This window comes from Ornithodoros turicata, chromosome 4, assembly GCF_037126465.1.
Source record: "Ornithodoros turicata isolate Travis chromosome 4, ASM3712646v1, whole genome shotgun sequence".
In the NCBI taxonomy this organism is placed as follows: domain Eukaryota; kingdom Metazoa; phylum Arthropoda; class Arachnida; order Ixodida; family Argasidae; genus Ornithodoros; species Ornithodoros turicata.
Window position 1 is genome coordinate 11,499,366 of NC_088204.1, and position 23,512 is coordinate 11,522,877.

Here is a 23,512-nt window from a genome sequence, read left to right on the forward strand (position 1 = left end):
TAATTTTGCCCACCTGAGGCTTCTTTAGCGTGCTCTGAAATCGCAGCACATGTGCCTAACCAACTCGTACACTGCCGCAAAGTTCACTGTTAAAACAGAATTTCACCACATAGCTCGCTCTAGCCAACCCCCACACCGAATGATTTTTTTATTTTTTTATTTTTTATTATAGTAGGAGAAAAAAGTAATAACAACTATTATCAAGCACGACTACGCACAGATCTTACCATAGGAATAAATACTAAATATATGCAAGACTACGCATTAAATGGAATACAAAAGCTTATAGGACCACTTAGAGTCAGCTGCTGGATTGGCAATGCATTCCACTAAGAAATGGTCCAAGGGAAGAGAAAAAAAAAACAGAGTATTTAAAGACATCCGTTCTGCACATATATTCGTCAACTTTTTTGTTATGATCTAATCTAGATGATGCGTAATCCGGTGAGCATATGTACCGGGATGTCTACGTTGCTGATTCGTGATTATAAATGACATGAAAAAAAAACTGAGCCCAAGATGCTTTCTTCGGACTTGTAGTGGATCCCATCCGAACATGACATTCATCTATGTGACACTCTCCCCAAACCGATAACGAGAGGAAACAAGCATCACTGTTGATTTTTGCAATTGTAGTTACCTGAGGTTGAAGTATCCCATACAACCGAGCTATACTCCAAGATTGGCCGTACATATGTGAAGTACATTACTTCTCTCACGCCTTTGAGGTGCACCCTTAAAATTCCTAACTGTGAGACGTAACACGTGAGACGTAAGATTTGCCTTTTGTGTCCTGATTTGTTTAATATTGGTGGAAGCGCCCATCTGGGACACACGAAGCACACACGAACACATTATGCGTGTCCCAGATACGCGTTCTGTTTTAATGTTCTGTTTTAACAGCGTTGTTAGCATCCTTGGTTGCCTTCGAACCCACGACCTTGGGGCCAGTAGGCACTAGTTACGCTATCAAAGGACAGACCCACCGAGGCAGGTGTCGTCTTTTCTTTTGACAGCCTGAATCTTTAGAGACAGACCTCAGTACGAGTTACAACTACAGTTACACTGAAGAGTGAAAAGTTATCGAGGTACACAGTCTAATATTCATTTCAATGCGTACTTTTCGGTGTACAACCATTCCTCTTCTTTGATGGACGCAATACAAATATTAAAAAATTTATTGAAAGGGCAATCTAAATGACTAGTGGAGTGCGGTGACTAGAAACCTATGCTTAGCAGAAACATATATGAACTGAGGCTGCAGAATCGTCACAGAAATTTCGTGAATGCCGTAAAAATGTTGCAGTTAAACGGTTGAAAGAGGGCATTTTGTTTTTCATCATGCCAAACACAAAGGAAATGCTGGTTAGAAATGCTTTTCTTGTGAATTAAACAACAAAGCGAAAAATTCACCAGCGCAAGAGATACGTCAGTCAAGGGCTCTCTGCAATAAAAGCGGTCTCATTCATATATGGTGAGCCTATATACAATCCTTCTATATTATATGGTATGGCCTTCTAGCTCACCATACTTCAAATTATATTGTTCTACAGCTCTCACTACCCTCTTCACCTTCTTCCTCAGTGTAGGTGGCCACTATCTCATTCTATTCTGTTCTTCGTTTTGTCTCCGTGACATCAGCACGTCGACTTTCGTACATGTTGCTTTGCTCTGCCGAGCTTCTACCACCTTCCTACAGTTTTAAAGTAATTCACACGTCAGCCGTGCGTCACACTCGCTATAGCCATTGAGTAAATTGGATTTCTCGAACTGCGCGTTGTCGAAAGGAATCCCTTCTCTCCCAGCCCTGAAATGTATGCCGGGAATAAGAAGACAATACGAGTGTGAAATCCGCCTCGTTCTTTTTTCCTCTCTCTCTCTCTCCGTGTCGGTCGCTCTGCGAACTTTTTATTTCTCGTATTCATAATAACGACACAGAATAAATACGCGGAAAAAAAAGGGAGGGGAGGCTATACCGCGGACCGAACGCAAAACGGAAGACAAGCCGACGACGTCTTCATTATGGTGAAGCGTCGCATATCAGCCCGTTATGTGACAGTCACCCTTCTTTCTTTTCCCGCTTTCCCTCCTTCTTTTTTTTTTTTTTTGTGAGCTTCGCTTAATTATACTAAAAGACACAGCTGCCTCTGGACGTCTCCTCTGAAATTTGTACTAATCAGGTCTCTCTTAAATTCGCGACATTACGATGTAAAGACAAGTATACATAAAGATGGCGCGAGAAAAGAGAATGTAGTTCGCCGCTAAATGTACCGGTACAGGAGACCCGACATCGTCCGCTGTTACCAAATATTAAGCAGACGACAAAAAATATGCACGCTGGGGTACAAGCATAAAAAGGTTGATCGTAAATCTTCATTTGCGGACGTGGACTTGTAAGTCGCTCAAAGGCAAAGAGGAACAAGAAAGAAGGACCGGAATGAATATAAAGAGCAAAACAAAAGGAAAGATGGCAGTCGGAGTGCGCGGGGAAAGCGAAACCGGAACATAAATGATGCAAGAGACGCGGTGGTGGACTGCCTCTGAGCGCCTCCTACCGGCCGCTCTGAATACTAACGAAGTTACCTGCGCATGGAGCTTTTAGATATTTATAGCAGACGACGGCGACACCAAATGAGCTTTCGCAACGGGTTCCAAGCGTATTTCTCCAAATGTTGGCTTTCCTCCTGCCTTCCATCTGTTTAGCAGACGACAAAACTTTTGACGACAGAACTTTTGCTCTTGGATCAGTCCAGTAATGAAACTGAGCGGAGATCTGTAGCTGTATGGGAGGCTTATTGTTATTATACGTGCCTTTTTGTGCGCCGCTAAATAAGTATCGAATCTCTCGTGATGAAAGTTACCTTTCGCTGTAGTGACTGTCAAGATTGCCTGGAACAGTATGGCGACAAGCCGCCCGTCCAGCATGGTCCTGTCAGTAGAAAAAAATATCGAATAAGCTATTAATACTGAGACCCTGACACAGTGCACCATATTTTATAGCAAAAGGAAAGTTGAACACACACATGAAATCATGCCCCGCCAATACAATCACTTTCAGCAACAGACAAATATAATGAATAAAGAACCACTCTTTATCACTGTGTTGCAATCGCAATCAAGTTAATTACTTGGGCAGAATAAAAGACGAATAAAGGCACGTGCGTGACACCTGGTGGGAAGCATGCAGTGGCGCCGCCTTGATCGCTGAATAGCGTGATTATGGCGAGCCTCTGGTCGTTTGCAGAAGGCGGTTCACCGACCAGCCAGCTCAAACAACAAGCTGGATATTAAAATGAAACACGAATCGTTATGGAATCAACTTTACATCTGAGTCACTCGTTCAGTGCAGGTCGCATATGCACACCATTCCTTCTTATCTGTTGTCGCTGCCTTCGGCCGTCATTGGCACAGAGGACTGTCGAATGGGTTTTGTGCTTAGGAAACAGTTCCCTTAGAAGTCGGCCCAGGACGCACATTCCCCCTGGGGGCGTCAGTCGTGACGTTGCCTACCTATGTGAGGCCGACAACAGCGAGCCTTTTCACCAGCACCACCGTACTCAGGAAAAATTTTTTTATATATATATAGGAAAGAGGACGACGAAGTGGAGACAGAAAGAGAGTATGTTACGAAACTCTAGCGCAGCGTTTTTTCTTCCCTTTTTAGCAGTTAATTACTACTACTACTACTACTTTAAGAGTGCAGAAGATACAATACTGCACATTCATTGTTTGCTGATCTTGACTTTTCCACTTTTCCTAGTCCTCTTTATTAAGTAAATTCTGCTTAGGCTAAACACATCCCGAATCAGGGCCCGCTTGCACGAAACTCCTGGTAGGATCCTAACCTTGAGGAATTTCCTTTAGCGAAGCCTTGCTAGTGCTTGTGTCATATGCTACTGACGTAAACTTTCCTATCAGCAAAATGCACTGCCAAAGCTGTGACAAAGGAAATGCCTCATGGTTAGGATCCTAGCAGAACTTACGTACAAGCGGGCAAGGACTCCATTCGCAATACAAGGTCTTTATTCACACTGTCTCGTCACCGAATGCCCGCAACCGTCAGCCCAACATAATCACCAATCACACAAAAGCTAACTAAAATCGTCCTACCCTCTCTTCTCATAAAAGCAGAGAGATAAAGAAAAATGAAAAAGAAAACCCGTGTCCATAGCCAGACAGTAATCGCACCATCACAGAGTTGGCACAACGATTAAAGCGTACGACGCCTACTTAATGATACCATCTTTCAACGCCAGCTCGTTCTGCGGAGCACCATATTTTCGCCAAGCCACATCTAATCGCTATAACAAACACGGCTTCCTCCGCTGCCATTTACCTTCTTTATTTTATTCATTCTGGTCACGGAACTGCTCCGTTTAGACGTCGTTATGCCGAGGACCAATCATTTCACCGGCGTGGGTTAAGTACATAATGTCTAATCGCGACGGAAAATCTCAAAGTCTCAAAATCTCAGTTAACGAGGTGATACAAGCTGATCTCGAGAGAAACGTGACGGTATGGTGGCTGATACGAACACGCAACCAGGATTTCTGTGTGAAGTTTCGCCGTGTTGACTGGATAGCGATTCGTCAGAAAATATTTATAGGGCTCGCGTGTGACATGCATCCGGGTGAAATATGCAGGTCTCTCTCTCTCTCTTTCTTTTCCCTTCTTCTTTTTGGACGTATTTTTTAATGGGAATTTTGAACACGTGCGGTGATCTGGTTAGCGACGTTTCACACGTTATCGTTTAATCCTCTCTGTGTCCCTGTGCCGACTTCTGTCGGCACAGTTCCCTTAGAAGTCGGCCCAGGACGCACATTCCCCCAGGGTGTCAGTCGTGACGTTGCCCACCTCTGTGAGGCCGACAACGGCGAGTCCTTTCACCATCCTCCACCACCACTACCATTCTACACATTAATGTCTTTGATTGGCATATGTCTCTAATGTCTCTAATACTAATGCCTCTATCAGCGACATGGCCGAGCGCGCTCGTTGGTGGTAGTCAAGGTCGTGCTGAAGACTGGGAGGTGGTAGGTTCGAATCCTACCACGGGCTGTGCTGTCTGAGGTTTTCCCTGGGTTTTCCGATGACCTTCCAGACGAATTTCGGCACAGTTCCCCCTGAAGTCGACCCAGGACGCATACTATTGCCCCCCCTCGTCCCCCACTCCTTCCTGCTGTCCTATCTCCATCTGTCCAAGTCTGTAAGCAGCTCGAAGCCACAGTTGCTTCGTGGCGCTAACAACAACAACAAAAAAGAATGTCTCTCATTATGTCAACGCGCCGTTTCTAATCTCTAATGTCGTCCTCCACGCTAATTCTACCAATGGTCCGTCACGTAAAAGTCCGCGACCAATTGCGCCATGGCTGTGTGCCACGCGGTTTGTACCAAGAACCAAGGACATCGAAAGTGTCAGCAGCATACCCCTATTGGAAAATAATATATGGTTGCAAACAGAATGCACTTTTAGGACATTGCCTAACATCAGTGCACTGCTTAAGGCAGGCACTTCAGTTCAGGAAGTTAAGTTCTCAGGTTCTCTCTTTTTGAATACGTAACGTCGCGGGGTGACAGAACTGGTTCGGCGTCAATTTATATTTCAATACAAACGGGTTCATCCGTCAATCAATGATACTACATAATTAAAACGACAGGCAGCGCGATACGAATTTAATTGTTTCGCATGCTTTTTCTAAAGCATTAAGTTTCAGGTGGTGGTTGTGCTAATGAAAGAGCTTGCCGCTGTCAGTTTCACTGAAGTGGGCAACGTCTCGACTAACGCCCTGGGGGAATGTGCGTCTTGGGCCGACATCTAAGGGAACTGTGCCGACATATGTCTGACAGCGTCTGAGTAAAACCCGGGAAAAAAACCAGACAACGCAGCCGGCACCGGCTTTCGAACCCGGGTACCTCCCAGTCTCGACGTGACATGGCCAGCAGGCTGACCACTGAGCCACGCGAGCTGGTTAAGTTTCACTTGCATTAAGCATTAAGTTTCACTTGCCTACGTTGCAGTGTGGCTGCCGCCGTGCGCGGACCAATAGGAGCGGCGCTCTGGACGTGACGAAGTTGATGACGTCACAGAAACGCCGCTTGGTCCGCCGTCCGCCGTGAGGCGCAGCCTCGGCTTCCTGCAGTATCAAGAACAAGATACTAAAATACTTATAGCCTCAAGAGGCGTCGTCCCAAGCAGCACAACATCTTGGCCCAATACTGGCAATACTGGACCAATATTGGTCCAAGCTTGGTCCAATATTGGGCCAAGATGTTGTGCTGCCTTGGGTTTGAGATTAATTCCTTTTACTTAGCAGGTGGCGGCACCGCGGTTGGCCCTCATTGTGTTATGTGGTGAAGTTCTACTTTAAGCGTGTACCCATGATCCGAAACAAAGCGGCGGGATACTTTGGATTGGGTTGGATTGGGTAAGAAAGAAAAATATAGAGAGGTTAGTCCCGACCCAGTCTGGACTAGCTACTCCAAAACGCGTTTCTGGGTGGAACAATAGAGAAAAAAAAAGGATACTTTCTTGCATATTCGCTACGTCCAAACAAAAGGGATTTCCATATTTTCCGTTCGACAGCACCTCATGTGGCGAATTTTCCCATTAATCATCATTAATTTATGTGTTGTTGTTGTTGCTGTTGTTCGACAGCATGCGGTCCTCAGGTGACATTCTATGTAATACTTGTATGAAGCCCATCCCAATGTTATAGATGCATGACGAAAAGAATCGGCTCCGCATAACCTCTGTAATGACTTTTTGTAAGTTTCAGTATAGTGGAAGCTGCAAGCGCTCATTGACATCGATGCTCCTACACCCTTATAAATGAACTTCACCACATAGTACGCTCCTATAACCAACCATCATCCCGAATTACGTCGTTATTTCCCCTGATTTGCTGAAAACAGGGGGCGTACGCCATTTTCCATAAGTAGCTCTCCTGCTTGATGACAATGCAGACATTTTCGTGGCATTATGCAGCTCATAATTGCCACAAAATTGGCGCACGCCCCCCCCCCCCCCCTGTTTTCGTCATATCAAGGGAGAAAGTGTTGTCATTCTAGGAGCGCGCTATGCGGTGAAGCTCTGTTTTTAGTGTGTAAGGGCCAGTAAGTCAGAAAATACTAATAATGTCATACTGGACCACTCCTTATCTCATCACCCTCCTCGTAAAATAGACACTTCGAAATCAACTCCACCGTATAGCTTTTTTTGTGCCAATTATTAACAGCATAAGTGTCACAAAAAGGGCGTACGCCTCAGGGCAGGTAACGCTATCATTCCTGATGATGGTTGGGTAGGAGCGTGCTATGCGGTGAAGTTCGTTTTTAAGAGTGCAGTACACTCTAAAAACATAACTTCACCACATAGCACGGCAAAAGCCAACCATGGCACGGAACGATACTTTTATCGCTCCCGATATATGGAAAGCGAGGTGGGTACGCCTTTTTGTGGCATTTTAAATGACCGCATAAGTGTCACAAAAAGGCGTGCGCCTACCCCAGGGGAGAGGCGTCTCCCCAACTTGGACTACCCCGGACACAGCTCCTTTTTTTTTTCTTTTTTCTTAGAAGCATCGTAACAACTACGAAATAAACGTTAGATGAGGCTCAATACTAAACAGTATCACTGTGTAAGGACACACGTGACACTATTATATAGCAGAGAGGCGAAAATACTCCGGCCGTAAAAACAAAAAACAAAAAAAAAAACGTATTCAATAGCCACATCACACTGGAAAAAGACTCGACAGTCGCCAGACTACACTGACGACTGCACCAGCCGAATCCAAAGCCATATCCACCTTCATGAGTGCCAAGTCAAAGTATAAGGCCGAGAGGCTTTGGAGTACGACTGATCAGGGAACAGAGCGCGAGATCAACCAGGATCAACCGCCGAAAAGGTATTAGGACATCAAGTTGATGGCAGCGCACCACTGGCATGTAGAGCGCGGGGAAGTAGTGGGCCGCGGTAATCTCAGCGGACAGCCGTGTCTGCCTCTCCAAAAGTCGTGACCCACTTGAGACTGGCGTGCGGTATTTACGATCGAGGCTACTTTATTACTATGCGGGACAGCATCAAAAGGAAACGTCGTCAACTGCCGCTAGTTTTTGTCTCCTGCCCGATACGCAGTTTACTGTTCTTTTACGGGGTCCGTGTATATAGTCAATTTATGAGTGGCGAGACTTCCGAGCTGTTCCGTGGATAACGGTGATTTAATATTTATGTACGCTCCTATAAGGGAAGAGACAGACTGGGCTCACGCGTTTGTGCCAGTTGTCTTCGTTTAGCCGGGGAAGATGTCGTGAGGATGCTCCTTGTTCCTTGTGACAGCTACACCCTTAAACCGGAACTTCACTGCACAGCACGCTCCCATAGGGTTTATTCAATGACGTCACATCGCCGCCATACTGTACGTCCCTCGAAGTTATGTTCCTGCTTTCGTTCGCTGCCATATGCTTTTCGGAGTCGAAAACATGGAAATTACTTGGCTATGCTACAAATCACACAGCACAATGACTTTGAAGCACCAAATATATGGGGAGTGCGATATGGTTGACGGCTTGGATGGGACCTACAATATGGCGGTCGATGGCAGCACATCTCCCTGCTAGCGACAGTGGCGGTCCCCTACGGATGACGTCATGTGAATAAACCCCATAGGCAGCCATAAACCGTGGTTTCTTGAGAACGGAACACGGAGGCTTTTTGTGACTGCTAAGAGTCACACAAAGGCGTGCGCCCCGGCGCTTTCCACGAATCAGCAGTGATATAATGGTATCCTTCTGTACAATGATAGTCCTTCAGCGTGGTTTAAAGAGTGTACCGTTGCTTTATTGTCGCGATACGTTTGAGCATGTGCAGCGTTCAAGCAAGTGGCTAAAAATAGTCGAGGATCACCTCGAATTTCATTGGAGGCGTGGAACGGACACTGCACGTTGATGCTTTCGCGCAGCTGTGCCTAAAATACACGCAGAAAATACAGATAAATGTTTTGATGACAGAGTAATACAGTGCATTGCTTTGACACCGCAGGCTGAGGTTCGAGTGCCTGATAAGCTCGACGCGGCGACGAGTACTCCAGGAACGTACGCAGAGACTGTGTTCGCAGAAATCGTTTATTTTTTTCTGCTTCTGTTATCTCTGTGGTTATACCCTTATGTAATGTACTCGGACCTTTAAGGGTCTTGTTAAATGAAATGAAATAAACTTGACCGATATACAAGGGTCATTTAAGCTTGACGAAGACTTTTGCTCGAGAAAAATGAGTGAGTGTAAATGTAATAGATCTCTCCCTGTTTGTAAGCAAATGACGTCATAGTGTTCGACAGCGCCACCAATTTGGTAGAGTTGAACTACGCTCAAAGCTAGGGGCGAACAAAGTCGCGCAAGGTTCCCATTCCCATCAAATGCCATCGAGGCAGGGAACAACAAGTGTCCATTCGTGGTACCCAGCCCTCCGCTTCCGATTTGTTTCGGTTTCAGTCTGTCTACCAACGTCAGGATGACGTTTCTCGGGTAGAGATCTATTGAATAAAGCTTTCGGAGGACGAAATGCGGTCCTCCTCGGGTCAGCGGCAGCTATTACGGCGGCGAGCAATGCGTGTCTGAAGCCGTGGAACAGCGATGCGTAATCAAGTTCCTTGTGAAGGAGAACGTCGAACCAGCTGAGATTTTGCAAAGATGATAGGCACAGTATGGGGAATAAACGATGCAGCATGGTAGAAAAGCGCACAGAAGACATGGACAAAAGGAGACGACACCACTTGCGCTACTCACAACTCTATATTTAATCAAAAGACACAAAAAAAACACAAAACACGCACATCGCAACGCCCCTTACGGCAGCAACAGCTTCAATCAGGGTCATCCCAAACAGAGATAAGAGGCCTCCACCCGCTGCTATCAAGGAAGAAAATCTCCCTCTCCGATAATGTTACCGATGCCTGACTCACACACTTAACGCCCATCTTACTGATAGCATAGGCCTCTACTAATTCTCTAGTCAAGGCATTAGAGGACACCGCAACAACTACAGTGTCTTGAAAAATCGGGTTGCACACACATCTACTGCAATGCAACGCAAGATGACCAACTAGCCCAACTAGCCCAGTCCTTACCAACTAGCCCAACGGTGTTTGTTGTTGAATAAACGATGTTCAGGGGAAGAGCGTATGAATGGTGCAGACAGTTTGGCGAAGGACGGGATATGGTGACGAATGAACCACATAAACACGTTCGTCCGACTGCAGTCGCGCCAGCGAACATTGCAGGCGTTGAGCACGCCATCCTCGCGAACCGGCTAGTTCGGGACGTTTGCAGCTCACCGTAATACATACAGGGTGTTTCAGATAAATTTCCGCCCTAAATAATTTGCGAACGGGTGCTCCAATGGAAGAACTTTCTTTTTTACTAGTATCTGTCCAATACCACCTATACAAGCTGCGCACCGTGTGAATGAGTGGGAGGCACTCATTATTTAAATAAAAAGTCAAATGAGTTTCGTTAAAAAACGTAACTTCTATAAAGCAGGGCGTATTCGGCATTAAAATGGGTACTACCCCTTTTGGGACCTTCCGTGGACACCTTTTAGAGAAAAATCTGTCGTGTCAGTTCTTGCAGTAATTAATTGGTTTCGGTTTACATGTTTTTGTCACGGCTGGTCGTGGTGGAGCGCAAAAGGACGCTCTTCCACTCCTTTATCCACCAGTGAATTAAGTCCTTACGCCAATGAATTGCACAAATGATTTACGTCATTTTGCGCTTCGCCGCGACCTGCCTTCAGAACTTCAGCGTTTGTCTCCTGGTCTCCTGGTGGAGGACGAGAGGACGAGCGCCATTTTTGTAACGCTTTGCGTACGTAAAGTGTTACAGAAAAGGCGTACATTTTCAGTTTCAGCAAACAGAGGACAAAATTATGAGCGCTGACTGGCCATGAACGTGGGTGACGTTTCAGCCGTACCACCACTACCACCACATCCTTCATTTTTAGAGAGCATATACGAAGAGTAACGATCGCCTTCCTTCTATTGAGCAATTCAACGGAGAAAAAGCCTTGCGTGCACGCCGTCCCCACAGCACGAAGGCTCAACAAATTACGTCAAAATCAAGTTACTAGGTCAACCATCCTCCGCCTTAAACGCGTCCGTTATAAAATAAACACATTTAACGCTTATCAGGCTGAAGGAGAAAACATATATCACACCCAGCCGAGCAGCGCGGAGCAATTTCTCACCACCCTAACAACCTCTTGGCATCAGGAATAATGACCGTGTAAGACGTTATAAATTTCTCCACTTAGACCAATTCGCCCACGCACCTGGCCCCCTGGCGGCAGGGCGCGGAACCCCACGACGCGGCGTCATCGGTTGTTGCGCGAATAATCCGAGAATTCGGACAACCGCTGAGGGGGGGTTACGTGAGGGTCAAGTGGTTCGCCCATGTCAGGGGAAATGGCCTTCATAAATTATTGGCCTCACACAATGGCTTTACTTTCTTGTCTTCCGTTATTGATGTGAGCCGCTGTTGCGCATCCCCGGTCGTCTACTTTCGGGGACAAAAAAACGTTGCCCGTATATTGCTGCCCTCCTCGCTATAACGTGTTCCCGGGTAACATTGCGGGTGAAAAAGTGCTGTTCGTACATGCCTGTACGAGGGAGAAGGTGGCTATCTTCCGTTTCCGAGGTAGAAGCGTACATTGATGATGCGGGAGGAGTGATCCAAAGAAAAAAGAATGGAAAACGAGAGAGAGAGAGAGAGAGAGAGAGAGAGAGGGGGGGGAGAGAGAGGCTGCATTTTTTTTGGGGGGGGGGCATTGTGCCAAATGCATTTAAATGTGGTAACTTTACAGTGCCGTCACGTGGTAGCTCGCCCTGTAAGGCTATAGCTTTAAAAGAAAGGATGGTCGCATGCTACCAGGATGAAAGCTTCAATCTCTCCATGTTTCCATTTTTATTTTCCATTTTTCATTTTTTTTAACCTATGATTCGCTGGAGTGGTGTTTCTGAAAGAGCTCGGCGCCGTCGGCCTCACAGAGGTCGGCAGCGTCACGACTAACGCTCTGGGGGAATGTGCGTCCTGGGCCGACTTCTAAGGGAGCTGTCCGATAAATGCCTCAAAAAGGAGTCTGAGGAAAACCCAGGAAAACCCCCAGATAGCACAGCCGGCACAGGGATTCGAACCCGGGTATATCCCAGTCTCGACGTGACATGGCCAGCACGCTAACCACTGAGGAACCAGAGCTGGTGGTCTTCACTGGCGTACAGTAATGATGAACTTCACCGCATAGCATGCCCCCAGCCAACCATCATTTCGAATGATATCGTTATCTGCCCTGATTTGTTGAAAACGGGAGGCGTACGCCTTTTTTGTGACACTTATGCTGTTCATAATTGTCACAAAAAAAGGCGTACGCCGTTTTCGACAAATCAAAGCAGATAACGATACCGTTTGAGATGATGGTTGGCTGGGGGCATGCTACGCGGTGAAGTTCATTTCTAAGAGTGTATACGCTCCTACACTCTTAAAAATGAACTTCACCACATAGCACGCTCCTAGCCAACCATCATATCGAATGATAACGTTATCTGTCTTGATTTGTTGAAAACGAGAGGCGTACGCCTTTTTTGTGACACTTATGCTGTTCATAATTGTCACAAAAAAGGCGTACGCCTCCCGTTTTCAACAAATCAGGGGAAAGAACGATATCATTTGAGATTATGGTTGGCTAAGAGCGTGCTATGAGGTGAAGTTCATTTTTAAGAGTGTAGCCAAGCATCATCCCGACTGACATCGTTGTTTCCATTGATTTGCTGAAAACGGGGGGCGTATGCAATTTTTGATTTCCCCCCCCCCCCGTTTTCACCAAATCAAGGGAGAGAACGTTGTCATTAGGGATTATGGTTGGCTAGGAGCGTGCGGTGAAGCTCTGCTTTTAGAGTGTGGGTGTCACTGAGTGTTCTTTTCCCGTAGAGCCGTCCCCCGATCTGCCTGGGGCAGAAAGGTGGAGAGCGCGAGAAGCACTCGGCGTTTTGTGGGTAGGAGCGCGGGAGCGCCACATCTCCGCGAAAGGAGATGTCCCGTTTTGTAAAAAGGAGCGCCCTCCGCGCGCTCCAGACCCGCTGCTAAACGCGCCCCAGGGTACACCAGGTACACTCTGAAAACAGAACTTCACCGCACACTCTTAGAAATGAATGAATGAATGAAATAAAAAAATAAAAAATAAAGAAATGAACTTCAACGCATGAGACGCTCCTTGCCAACCATCATCCCGAACGATGTCGTTCTCTCTCCTGATTTGTTGGAACCGGGAGGCGTACGCCCTTTTGTGACACTTATGCGGCTATGTTAATTGACACAAAAAAAGGCGTACGCCATGTTCTTCCCCAAATCAGGAGCGATAACGGTACCCTCTAAAAATATAGCTTCACCTCATAGCACGCTCCTAGCGAACCACCATACCGAATGACAACCTTCTCTCCCTTTATTTGATGAAATCGGGGGCCGTATGCCATTTTTGTGGCAATTATGAACTGCATAATGCCACGAAAATGGCCTCCCCCCCTCCCCCGGTCTTCAGCAAATCAGGGAAAAGAACGATGTAACTGGAATGATGGTTGGCTAGGAGCGTGCTATGTGGTGAAGTTCACTTTTAAGGGTATATCATTCTGTGCAATGGTGCCGTCAGCGTATTTTCCCCCTGTCACACGGGCAGTGTCCATTGAAACCAACTGCAATTGAACTAACATTGAACATGTGCTTAGCGCCACCAAGCGTGCAACGTAGCAACTTCTCAATCCCATGCTCTTTGAGAAGTTGACACGTGACACGCCGGGTGGCGCTGAACGCATGTTCAATGGGCATTGAAATCAATGCCCATTGAACACTGCCCGTGTTGACTTTGGGCCTGAAGTTCCGTTTCGGACAGTGTGGGATGTCGCAAGGATTGCTTTCCTATAGCTGTCTTTTTCTTCGTTTTTTTATTAAATTATATCGAATCTACTACTGCATTTATCTATCTGTCTCTTTCGTAATTTTTTATCGCTCTTCGCAGTTTTTTTTTCTCTCTTTTCAACAGTCGTAGGGCCGTCTCATTATTAACATTAATCTTCGACGTTCCACTGATACATTCCCAGCACGGTGCACCCCGTGGCACAAAACGAAGCGCACAGACGCGGGCGTCTTCCCGTGCTGTATAGCGCGCGCCGTGTGAAGGACACTTTTTTTTCTTCCTCTTCTTCATCTTCTTCTGCTCGGCAAATTATTGAGAGTTCTCTGGCAGCTTCCGATAAGAATACCCAATGAAGTTCCAAACGCTAATCGTGATTTATGACTGCCATGCCTCCGGGCACCATCGCACGGTCATCGTTTCTTTTTTTTTTCGTTTCTTTCGTTTCTTTTTTTAAGCCTCATTTTCGATGATCGTTTTTAAAATCCGCTGCATACACGCATTGCCATCTTTTACGGCTTTAACACTTTACAGTATGTTCCTTCGCATGTGCGCCGTATCACATTTTCCTTCTTTGTTGTGCTTCTTTTTTATAGCGATCAAATGGTAGGAGAGGAGAAGCGTGTTCTTGTCTTATCTGAGATTAATTGCGTACCTTTAGAATCTGCATAATAGGAAGGTATATAGTGGGCGTAACCAGCCGGAAAGAGGCGTCTTTTTATTGGAGTTAATAATAATCAATTTTGTGTCCCACATACATTCAATTGTTCAAGACGCAAGGACCGGACGCCTCCATACGAAATAAGGTAAAGGGGTCACCGTCGCGTACCATTCACTCTAAAAACAGAGCTTCGCCGCATCATCATCCCGAATGACAACGTTCACTCGCTTGATTTCCTGAAAACGGGGGTCGTACGCCATTTTTCGTGGCGTACGCCATTGAATGCGACCCGATGTGGCTTTTACAGCTTAGTGGTGTTACCCCTTGAGACAAGTGGACTCTCCCAGATGCTGTCACAGCGGTGCTCTAGAGGATCTGGAGCATTTCTTCTTCATTGCCCACACTACCAACCTTCCCGAATCGCACTGTCCGTGTCTCTTAGTCAGCTGGACTCTCGCCCCTTCTTCCTATCAAAATGGCTTGGTCCCTGGCCGGATCCAGCCCACCAACACTCTGCGCTCAAAGCTCTTTTGACCTTTCTATACACAATCGGACTTCGATCCTTGTTGTGAAAGGCTCATCATTTCATACCCCACATCACCACCACCAATGGGGTAAAGTGTCGCCTCTGGCGATGATACTGCCCCTTCATCATCATAAAATAAAGTTGTTGGGGGTGCATATGAGCGCCACTGGACCAGGGGCCCAACTGGTAAAGGGGCGGTGGTCGATTGCATGCATTCCATGCTGCAAGATCTCGCGTTCCCGCTGGTAACGCCACTGCGGTAAGAGCAACATCGAGTCGCATTCGATGAATTAAAGGGGTTGAGACAGGTCATCTCAGGTTATGCCAGATAAAGGTAAAAAACGGTTCTTTGCACGGATGTGAACCTGTATTGAAAATTTCGCAGCGAAGGGGGCGATAGAAGCGGAGAAAATGGGCACCGCGAATACCGAAACTCATGGGGGCTCTGACACCACAGCGCGTGCTGCTGCCAATGAGGCAGCGCACGAGAAGTCACGTGCTTACGGCTGCCAATGCGAATGGACGCAGCTCTGACCTCTGTGACGTCTGCGCTTCGCTCGAGAGTGTGTTCGAGGGCGTGTATCTCGCTAAGTATGACACGTAGAACAATAATTCTTTTTTCCTCAGTATTCTGGCGTGCAGTACAATGCGTACAGGATGTAATGACCAACATCTATGAAGGTGTCCCGACCCCTTTAACGTAGTATCTTGACGAAATATACGATATCGTATGCACCAAGGTCTCCGTTTCAGGGGTTTGGAATTTCCTCTCATCAACAGGCCTCTCTACCCTGCTTTGATCACCTGAATCCTCATCTTCATCATCATCTTTCACTATCTACAAATGGTACTGCACTCTTAAAAATGAACTTCACCGCATAGCACGCTCCTCGCCAACCATAGTCTCGAATGACATCGTTATCAACACTGATTTGTTGAAAACGGGAGGCGTACGCCTTTTTTGTGACAATTATGAACAGCATAAGTGTCACAAAAAAGGCGTACACCTCCCGTTTTCAACGAATCAGGGCAGATAACCATGTCATTCGAGGGGATGATTGGTTAAGAGCGTGCTATGGGGTGAAGTTCATTTTTAAGAGTGTACTAACCCAAATAAAGAACTATGCCGCGTGCTGTTGACACGAACGTCGCAGTGACCCCGCCCTCGCAAAAAGGGGATCTGTTGGTACAGTTTCTGCCCAACATGTCGACCTAGGCTTGGAAGCAGTAACGGGCAGCAGAGAGTCGCCTACAATCCATGGGCGTGGTGCGCAGCTTATTTCCATAAATCGTCACCTGTGGACCGATGTCTATGTAAGGCATCGTTCTGTTTCTTCTTTTCGCTGTGACCAAGTTTTTAATCTGAAGAGGTAACGCGTAGTTTCGCTTAGGTGAGACTTTGTGAGAAATTGTGAGTCGCGACACTTTTTGTTCCGAACTCGTTATTCCGGTTCAATGCTTTGCGCTTTGTAATTCGCTCAATTTAGTCAGATTTTCTAAATTTAAATTCATATTGCAAATTGGGTCTTCGTGGTTTCGCTTAGATATGTAATATAGGCCTTGCGACAACAGACAGCCTCTTCAGCTGCGCTCCTTAGCATTTCGCTATATATGTATAAGAATTGGAAAGCCTATATGATATGAACTGCACAAGCTAGAGATGGGACGAATCCAGAATTTCCCGAATCCGCATCCGAATCCAAGGAAGGTTCCGCGAATCCACGAATCTTACGAATCCCGAATCTTTCGAATCCTTTCTTTAAAAAAAAGAACGTGAAGAAAAAACAATGTACAAGTTTCCGGCGATGCAGAATCAAAAATACATGTGATGTTCATTGGTTGCCTCCACGTACAACTCCGACTCGTCTGTATGTCTGTCTGACCTTGTCGAGCCACCTCCTATTGATTGCGTTTTGTTTTGTTTTTCATTTTTGTTGATATTTGTATTGCGTTTGTAGTTCTCTTCACCCTTACCCTTTTCTCTTGTACCATGTGACTTGGTTTTTGATATATGCTTCACCACTTGTAACAGGTCCTCAAACCTGAAGAAGTGCAGCCTACTGCACGAAAGTCTTGTTTTTTATGTATATAGTAAACAGTTGATGCTCTTAACCGTCTTTGTTATTTTTAAAAAAAGCTCAAAAAGAGGGAGAAAAAAAATACACTTCTACTGAAAAGTGTTTTGAGGCAGAATTTGATATCTTTGTTCAATGAAAAACAATTTAAATAATAGTTCACTTTCAGGAGAAAATATACCCATATACTTCTTCCCAAGTGTAATTTATAGGTATAACATGTTGTTCATCGACTACAGGAAATACATAAACTCTCGAGTCCGGATTCATTCTTTCCATAAAACTAAGAAACAATCCAAAGCAAAGCCGTGTTATTTTTAAACTTGTATAATGTTGGAGCTTTATGCTGTGGTTTTGGGCGCGTCCCGGGGCCCGCCGGCCAATCAGGTTTTCGGTGGACTCCGGAGGCACCAATGTTAAAAAGAAACAAACAAACGTGGTTTCTGGATTCGAAAGACTCGATTACTTAGCTATTTTGGGCACTGAAATTCGGATTCCCGAATCTCGAATTCCTGCCTACACTCTAAGACAAAAAGGGTGCGAAAAGGTGGTAACTTCTATAGTTACCACCTACACTCTTAAAAATGAACTTCACCGCATAGCACGCAACTAGCCAATCATCACCTCGAATGATATCGTTATCTGCCCTGATTTGTTGGAAACGGGAGGCGTACGCCTTTTCTGTGACACTTATGCTGTTCATAATTGTCACAGAAAAGGCGTACGCCTCCCGTTTTCAGAAAATCAGGGCAAATAACGATATCATTTGAGGTGATGGTTGGCTAGTTGCGTGCTATGCGGTGAAGTTCATTTTTAAGAGTGCATAGATTAACATTGCGCCTGATAAAGGGAGTAAAACGGCGGCAAAAGAAATTATCATATATCCAAATTGCTACAAAAAGGCGTACGCCCCCCTCGCTCACCGAATCAGAAGCGATATAACCTTATCATTCGTGGCAATGGTTTGCGGACAACGTGCTATGCGGTGAAGTTCTGTTTTGAGAGTGAGGTTGCAGGTATAGAACTTTGCAACCTTTTAGGCCCAACATATGCAACAACTATTACCTCCTAAAAGGTGCAACTGCTCCACCCTTTTTTCTAAGAGAGTAGGATTCGAGGATTCGGTTCGCCCATCCCTATACACTCTTAAAAATGAACTTCACCACATAGCACGCTCCTAGCCAACCATCATCCCTAATGACACCGTCCTCTCCCCCGATTTGTTGAAAGCAGGAGGCGTACGTCTTTTTATGACACTTATGCGGAAATGCTAATTGTCACAAAAAGGCGTACGGCCCGCGCTTTCCACAAATCAAGAGTGATAGAGGTACTACTTTTTACAATGGTTGGCCTTCAGCGTGCTATGTGGTGCGCATGGCTGCTCTTGGGAACAAATAAAATTATTATTATTATTATTATTAAAAAGAACAATGAAAGAGAAAAGCCTTGCACAAAAGCGAGAGGCAGGGACCCGTGATCTCTAGAATAACTGTATCCGTCAACGTAAGATGCATTAAGGCAATATACGTAGCTGTGTACACTCTTAAAAATTAACTTCACCGCATAACACGCTTTTAACCAACCATTACCTCGAATGATATCGCTATGTGCCCTGATTTGTTCAAAGCGGTAGGCGTACGCCTTTTCTGTGACACTTATGCGGTTCATAATTGTCACAAAAATGGCGTACGCCTCCCGTTTTCAAAAAATCAGGGCAGATAACGATATCATTCGAGACGATGGTTGGCTAGGAGCGTGCTATGCGGTGAGGTTCATTTTTAAGAGTGTAGGGTCAACCATCAGTGCATGTGACGTCATGACACCACGCATCACGTGACTCTGTCATCATCGCGCGATCGCCAGACTGCAGGGGGCGTGCGCCGTTTGACATTATCATATATCGAAATTGCCACAAAAAAGGCGTACGCCCCCTCTTTCATCGAGTCAGAAGCAATATAACCCTCTCATCCCTGGCAATGATTGGCGCACAGTGTTCTACGTGATGAAGTTGTGTGTCTGTGGCACGCCGAAATTGTATAACCACCACAGCAACAACGAAAAAAATTAAACGATTTCACTAAGCATTAAAAGGGTTTTGCAATAGAAATCTAAATGCATTTAATGCCAAGGCTATACCACGTGAAGACTATACAACGTGAATCATGGTGTGGAAGTTGTGCCACACATAGTGACGTCGTCGCATAGAACAATTCATCGAACGCGAGTTACACGGGCAGGAGTGATTCTTGAGTCCGGCAAAATGTCCATCACTCGCCGGCACGCAGTGTCAATGCAAAGGGTACTTAAAAAGAGGTCATGGAGTGAGTACGTGCTTAGAACCGACGTGCTCACATAGATTTCTGCTCCGCTTATCATTATGGGACCCACTATCCGACCACTCTTATTGATTGCGCGAAGCAACGGACACTATACGATCGTTCCACGTGAGCCTAAACAAAGGCACTGAAAAAAAAAAAAAAAAGGTTATGTACGAGACATTCTCTTTTTCGCAGCGTTCTACATATTTACTATATTACTTTCACGCTACAGTGCTCCATACTATTTACAATGCAGAATTATCTCACGAGGACACTGCTTATACATGGCACGCAAGCGAAGAAAGAGAACGAAACTCTGCATGGAGAGCATCTCTCCGTTGCAGAGGCCCACAAGGCTATGGGGGTAAAATCTATTTTGGTGACTTGTAGTTTATTTAATGAGCTTTATTAGTGAGTTTAATTATTAATTAATAAGTTAGTTAAATATATTAATTAATTTAACTCTACACGAAAACGTTACTTGAAAATTTCTTACGTGTCAGCTACACACACACACAAAAAAAAAACGATCGGAAAGAGGTAACTTCAATGTCTGAGAGGAATTATATATTAAAAAAGAAATCTTAACATTCAGAAACTCTTGTAATGGCGTGAAAGTAATATTGACAAGAAATAAAATTTGTCTTCTGTCTCGATATTATCTGCACTCTTAGAAATGAACTTCACTGCATAGCACGCTCCTGCACTCTAAAAAAAGAGCTTCACCGCATAGCACTCTCATAGCCACCCATCATCCCGAGTGGCATCGTTCTTTCCTCTGATTTGCCGAAAACTGGGGGCGTACGCCATTTTTGTGGCAATTATGAACTGCACATAATGCCACAAAAATGGCGCACGCCCCCCGTTTTCGGCAAATGAGGGGAAAGAACGATGTCACTCAGGATGATGGCTGGCCACACTCTTAAAAACGAACTTCACCTCATAGCACGCTCTTAGCCAACCATCATCTCGAATGATATCGTTATCTGTCCTGATTTGTTGAAAACGGGAGGTGTACGGCTTTTTTGTGACAATTATGAGCAGCATGAATGTCACAAAAAAGGCGTACGCCTCCCGTTTTCAACAAATCAGGTCAGATAACGATATCATTCGAGATGATTGTTGGCTAAGAGCCACGCGGGTATGCGGTGAAGTTCGTTTTTAGGAGTACAGGAGCGTGCTATGCGGTGAAGCTCTGTTTTTAGAGTGCAGGAGCGTGTTATGCGGTAAAGTTCTCTTCTAATGGTGCGTAAGGCTTCTCGAACCCAGTTAATATTGAGATAGACATTGACGTTCATTTTTAAGAGTGTAGCCATTAGGCAACCGTTATACCGAATGACATCGTTTTCGACTCTGATTTGTCGAAATTGGAAGGCCCGCACCGTTTTGTGACACTCATGCACATGTCACATTGTCACACAAAGAAATACCACCCGCGCTTTTCTCAAAGCCGGAGTGACACCGATATCATTTTGTGCTATATGCCTGTTGGCCTGCAGCATGTTATGTGGTGAAGTTCTGTTCTCTGTGATATGTGAGCATGACGTCAACAACCAATACAATGACAACACTTCGGAGAACGACCAACACAAACATCTCTGTAGATAAAGTATGCTCGTAACGTAATCCTCGAGGCAAAACGCATTGTGTCGACACCCAAACCAGCCCTACGCAAACCATAACCATCCGGGCACTCGCAACCTATAAAAGCTCCTCGTTCGCACATTACTAACCGCTTCTTCGGTAATCTTATCTAAATTATCTTACCTTCAAAGTACTCGAGGCTTTTCAGAACGGCGTCCACGCTCCGACCCTCCTATATCGCGGAGTATAGTAATCAACCAATTTCGTTCGTGTCCCATCTAATAAAGCAAATTAAGTTGGCCACAGTTCCGTTCATTACTCGCAGACGACAGCTGCATTGTGCGCCGGCCGGACAGTATAATACGACACTCTCTTTTCTTTTTCGGGAAGCCAAAAGCTCGTTGTAAGAAAGTGCATCTTCTCCTTCTGTATACCATCTATTCAGGGTGGCAGCAGCACCTACGTGATCCAAATAGCTAACCAGTACTTTTTACGATCCCTGTGTGGTAGGCACGGAGCACAGTGTGCCGGACACTGTGAGTAGCCGGATGTTTCTTTTGTTCCGTTTTATTTCACCTGCTTTTATTTTTGTTTACTCTTACTTCTCGTTGTTGTCGTCGTCGGTGTTGTTGTTGTGCGAGAGGAAAATGCTTGACCATTCGACAGTGCGCAGATAGGAGTTGATGGTACGTGCATTTTCTCGACGTTCTGCGTTCATGGGAGCGTCTGCTAAACGAATAACGAGTTGTATTCGCGGAGTCAATACTGCTGCCCTTCGGCAGTCTGCAATATTTTGAACAGATGGGCATACACTAGTCCCGGTTTTTACTCTTGCGTTTTGTGTACCTGGCAATCCTTTTTTATCGTTCTGCTAAAGGAACGGGTTACCCAACGTAGCCGAAAACACCAAACAAGGAATTTCTATTGTGGTATATTCTAATGTGAATATGTAGCAGGTTTAAATTTTATCTCTTCATCCCCTATAGTCTGCGCATAATTTGTGGTTCTCACAAACTCTCGCGGTGATTTCTGTACTTCTGTGTTCAATGGATACACAGGGAGACCCGCTCTAATTTGCTTTTTCGTTGGCAACCGCAGGGCTACGCTTCTTTCCAATTTTACGTGTGCCTTTTACTTTTACCTCTACATGTGCAAACGGTGTGTCTGTTGACACCATGTAGCCGCGCTAGGAGCACGTACCACTTGCACGCACGACACACTTGCCTTCGTAAGAAGGGGCGGGGGGGGGGAGGTGAATTTGTTTACTTTAAAAAAAAGGGAAAGGAGAGGTTCTTCAGGGGTTGTATACGATGATGCTACGGGTAATTTGTTCAACGAAGTATTCCCCCTTGTGCATAATGATGCATTTATAAGGAGGATGCCGCTTCTTGTGACCTGCGAAAAATAAAATAAAAAAATACTTGGTGGCTAAGTATTTATGACAACCCATTAATTCGAAAGCATCGTGTTTTCTTTTTCAGATTTCCCCTCTACAGTTTGGTTTAAAAAAATATTCCGAATTCTAAATATGAAAAAAATGCTCGCCTTTCTCCCTCTTTTTTCTTCTTTCTTTCTTTCTTTCCCGATTTAATACCTGTCAAAATGTTGGCTTTCTTTCTCTCTCTCTCTCCGTCAATGGATACACAAGAGGAATACCCATCGCGATGTGCGAAGCTTATCAGGTGCTATGATCTATAATTAAACAACCTGGCATACCGACACTCCTTTCCGCGCGCCATTAATAAATCCCGCGTAATCCGAAAGTACCCTTCTCGCCACGCCTCCCTGTCTGTAGCCTACTTGACGATGTGCGATGACACGTCATTAGATGAGATGCAGAGAGAGCACATATATGTAGGCTTACGTGCATACAGAGACCGTTTACGAAGCGGGCGCTCAGTGTTTTGTCATGATAAAAGGCAATATGGATAAGGTAACATTTCCTCGAGTCTGAAGGAAAAGACAGACACGAGACAGAACACGACGGACAGGACTTCGTGTTCTGTCTTGTGTCTCCCTTTTCCATCAATCTCAACGAAATGTTACACGCTATGTTTACGTTTTACACGTCATGCTTTCTAAGCGGTAGCAATGCCTGGTCGATTAAAGATTGGTGGCATAGGACTTCGGATATTCGTGTATCGATACACAAGTGATACGTGCTCGGAAGAACTCCTGAATGAAGATGCATTATAGGGAACCGAGGGCCACGAACACAAGGAAGGGCACACACATAACAAATCCGCTGAGGATTTGTTGTGTATAGTGCTGTGCTGTCTTCCGTTGTGTTCGTATATATCTCGGTTCCCTGTTACGTATACCAGTACCAGCTTGCGTGCGTAATTATTGTCCAATCGACTGACGAATACGAAACGTGTTTCACCGAAAGCCTTCCG

The 23,512-nt window shown here is 45.4% G+C and overlaps 1 protein-coding gene across 2 annotated transcripts in view; it reads right to left on the reverse strand.

The window, feature by feature from the left end:
* LOC135391027 (lactadherin-like) overlaps window positions 1-23,512 on the reverse strand; it is a 55,702-nt gene that overhangs the window by 18,227 nt on the left and 13,963 nt on the right. For both annotated transcript variants that reach the window (XM_064621104.1, XM_064621103.1), the window contains exons 2-3: window positions 6,008-6,134; window positions 2,862-2,929 (exon numbers count right to left, since the gene is read on the reverse strand). In XM_064621104.1, coding sequence (XP_064477174.1) covers window positions 2,862-2,925 — 64 coding nt within the window. In that variant the 5' untranslated portion in view covers window positions 2,926-2,929; window positions 6,008-6,134. The remainder of the gene's footprint in view (window positions 1-2,861; window positions 2,930-6,007; window positions 6,135-23,512) is intronic.